Below are 4,013 nucleotides of genomic sequence, written 5' to 3'. Positions count from 1 at the left end.
AACAAACGAACGAAGCGAAGATTAAATTCAACTCGATGGATTTTTCATTTACTGCGTCTTGTTGTTCCACCAGACCTCTGAAATTTGAAATACAGGTTTAACACAAAAGTTTACTTATTTCTGTGAAAAATTATTGAGTAAAAATCTAAAGAAAATATGAAAATCTTTTTACGTTAAATTTATTAATACCTACTCTTGAAATGTCAATGAGATAAGGGGATTATGTGTGTGAATTTTGAAGATGAGATTGCCGACCAAAAAATACCATGATATTAGAATTTGGCTGGAATGTTGGTATTTTTTTTTTTTTTTTTTTTTGTTTTTAACTTTAGCATGGTCTTGTAAATCTGGTGTTGGATTCTTCTGTTAGTCCAGGGAGGAACTAAGGCCATGAATTCTAACTTAGCAATTTGCAAGTCCCTCGAGGTTTACGGTATGAGATAGTACTGCTATGGTAAAGGATCTCTTTCGGATAACCAGCAGTATTAAACAAGCTCTTCCTGTTTTATAAGGAATAAGGATCCATTCGAAATTCTATAAGACGTGTCATCCTATTCTGTTAGCAATAGAGTGTTTAATTAAATTAAATGGGATACACTTGAGATATTTTTATCTGCTCTAATATACAGCTTTGGCTCAGAAAGTCCACTTTACGAAAAACCGTTCTGAGATATTTTGTTCCAAACGTTTTCAACATTTTGCCCGAGAAGCGAGGTTAAGTAACAATTTTATACTTTGGTTAATATCGCGATGGGTGATTATCCGATTTTTACCAAATTGTATACAGTCGCGTACTTGGGGACCATACCGGGATAGCATAACCAAATTTCTTTTCTATTACGACAAGATCGTTCTTGGATATTTTGTTTACAACTTTCTACTTGTCCCATTTAAACCTGTAGTACGTAGAGAGCCCACCTTATCTATAAAGTGCGAAGGTCATAGAAGCGCGAGCCGACCATATTCTATCAAAGTGCGAAGCCAATAGATGCCAATAAGAGCGCGATGCGCGACCGTATTCTCTCAAGTGAGAAGGCAAAAGGGAGCGCGGGAGCGGCGACATTATTCTCTTGAAGTGCGAAGTCCAACAGGGAGCGCGCAGCGCGACCTGTTCTATCAAATTGCCGAAGCCAATAGGGGAGCGCGCGAGCGGAACTTATTCGTCGTCGAAGTGCGAGGCAACAGGGAGCGCGCAGCGCGACTATTCTTTCAAAGCGAGAAGCCCAATGAGAGCGCGTAGGGCGTACCATGGGTCGTAGTCGTTCTATGGCCGACCATAATTGTTCAAGTGTCAAGCAATGGGGAGCGCGTAGCGGGACCGTTATTCCCTCAAAGTGACAAGGGCCGATGTGAGAGCGGCGAGCGGACCATTATTCTATAAGAAGTGCGAGTCAAAAGGGCGCTTAGCGCGACCGTATTGTTTCTAAAAGGTGTGTAAATCAATAGGGAGGCGGTAGTGCAACGGTAGCGATTCTTCTGGTGAGGATTCCTAAGGGACAGGATTTTTTTTATAAAATATTCTAAAACCGTGTGCGAAGCACTGGTAACCTGCTAGTTCTCTCATAATATCTCAGTCATGTATTGTTTTTTTTTCTGTCCTACACAGCATGATTGATGGATAAAGTCAGAAAATGTTGCCAATCTCTACCTTCATCTCAAATAAGCTAATACCCTATGTAAGATAATTACGTACAGTTGGGGGTCAGTATGATGTAACAGTTGGCAAATATGTATGACAATGTCTCGTACCAGAATCTAATGCTATTGCTACTAACCTACCCATCACTGAAGTATTATTTGTGTTTCGTAAAACTTCTAAAAAAAAAACTGCAATAGATAGAAACCGCTAATTGCTAAGTTCTTATTCGTCCGAAAGCGAACGGAGATAGAAGACGACAGGGATTAGGAGAAAAAGCCAGCCGTTCCGCAGACCGGTTTATTTATAAAATCTGTTCCTGGGCGTGATCGAACCCGCCGGCCTAGCGTTTACAAGGCAGGACGCACTACGACTAGCTGGCTTAAATCTTCTTTTATTTTAGCTATGATGAGTTGTAATTTGATTTTGTTTTACTCATTTCAGAGGGTCGAGTGGAAGTGTCACGGGAAAACAAATATCTGAGTACTCTTGCTCCAGGCAAAGTATTTGGTGAACTCGCCATATTGTACAACTGTAAACGAACTGCCACCATCAAAGGTAAGTCAAAGAGTCACATAAAGTGGTTAAATAATTATTTATTTACTCTTTAATATAGAAATTGATCCTTTAAATAAAAATCCATGAGTTAATTATATTATATTCAAAATTGTAACCCGGATCTCCCGCGTGCAAGACTTATGGAATAAAGACCATAAAGTCAATCCTCAAATTGCCTCGGGAGTTAAAAAAGTGTAAGATTAAAATCAAATCAGATTTTTACTAGATCGCTTAAACGACTTCTAGATAAAGATTATTTAAAGCAGGGGTTCTCAACCTACCCAATGCCCAGTACCACCTGACATGTGTTTGGAGGCCCGCATTCCATAAAGCACTTTCATGATGTTACATTAAACAAGAAAACCCTCTGAAAACATTGCACAATCATTATGAACAATTCCTTGAGGAACACCCACCACTTGTAATATTTATTTTATTTTGATAGTTTAATTATTGTTTATTTTCTTAAAAGTCAAGAAAAAATGCAAAGGAACTTATCATCAGAGTTGTGATCATATTGAACCATTCACTGTGCATTTTCCGTCTTGGTGAGTTTGATCACCGCCAAGGGATTGACTGCGTGTACGTGTTGAGAACCCACAGTGTAAAGTGTTCAATAATAAACCAGGAGTACTAGAGTCTAGCTATAATAATATCTTGGTAGTTATCATATTATCGCTAAGATGAGGAGATGCTACGCGTGTCAGTGTGATTTCCTCAAGGCAGATTATCCAGAGAGATAACCACAATATGAGAGTAATGCGCGAAATCGGGTGGATATATTTATAGTAGATTTTTAGCAGACATAGATTAGTGGATAAAGACAGAGGAAGATCGTACACAGGTGCATTCTGTTGTTTGTTCTAAGGAAGAGATTCAGTATTAGGCTAGGGGGATATGCTGTGAATCCTGCATCATAGACTATTGTAGACAGCTTTTTACTTTCCTTATCCTATAGGAAGGAAAGTAATGTAATCGGGTCGAATTTTCGATGGTCAGTTTTTAGTGCCAAAACACGTTTTAAGGTCCCTAGAGCCTAAATCCAAAGTTTCGGCCATTGGTCCGTGTGTCTGTTTGTCTGTCTGTCTGTAAACAAAATATCTCGAGAACGGTAAGAGCTAGAGACTTGAAATTTGGTATGTAGATTTCAAATGTGACAAGGATGCGACACAAAACGTTTAGTTGAGATAGGTGCTGCGGTTGGCGGTATTTTTACCGCTTTTGGACAGATTTCGACCGTTTTTTGGTGGTTTTCAGCTATACCGACTAAACTAGTTAGGGTAAAAGAACACTCAAATAAGCATCATTCAGTAGGATAAGAAAAGTCGTGAGATGTTCACACCAGATTTTTTTTTTTTTATCTTATCTAGAGATACGATGCAGTCAGAGATTTTGCTCTTGCCGATAAATTGTCCGATAACCACAACGAAAACTAGTTTCGGTGGTCTGCTCTTGCGCAGAAACTTTGTTATAGTTTTCCTAAAATAAGGGGCAAACCAGGAGTGGAAGGAACGCCTGACTAGATCCGGTATCGAAATTTGAATCTAATGGGGTTTTTATTTTGATTCCCGATTTGTTCTTAAAAAAAAAAAAAAAAAAAAAAAAAAAAAAAAAAAAAAAAAAAAAAAAATTTTGTGCCCCCCCCCGCAATAATCTATTAAAAAAAAACCTTAGCCCTATGAAGAAGAACCATAGTCAGGTTTAAATCCACGGTGACCGTTCGATACAGAACAAAATCCTTCCATGTGGTTCAAAGTAATGCAAGGATAATAATCGGAGACTAAGTGTCGATAGCTAACTACTGCCTCCAAACTATGCG

General features: G+C 38.6%; 1 protein-coding gene across 1 annotated transcript in view; it reads left to right on the top strand.

The window, feature by feature from the left end:
- Nucleotides 1–4,013, top strand: part of LOC103507911 (cGMP-dependent protein kinase, isozyme 2 forms cD4/T1/T3A/T3B) — a 55,915-nt gene that overhangs the window by 45,494 nt on the left and 6,408 nt on the right. Inside the window, exon 7 of the mRNA XM_026822648.1 lies at nt 2,081–2,226. Within this exon, the coding sequence (XP_026678449.1) occupies nt 2,081–2,226 (146 nt within the window). The remainder of the gene's footprint in view (nt 1–2,080; nt 2,227–4,013) is intronic.

Source organism: Diaphorina citri, unplaced genomic scaffold (genome assembly GCF_000475195.1).
Source record: "Diaphorina citri unplaced genomic scaffold, Diaci psyllid genome assembly version 1.1 scaffold350, whole genome shotgun sequence".
Lineage (NCBI taxonomy): Eukaryota > Metazoa > Arthropoda > Insecta > Hemiptera > Psyllidae > Diaphorina > Diaphorina citri.
The sequence above is the reverse complement of the archived record's forward strand: the minus strand, read 5'-3'. Positions and strand labels throughout refer to the sequence as shown.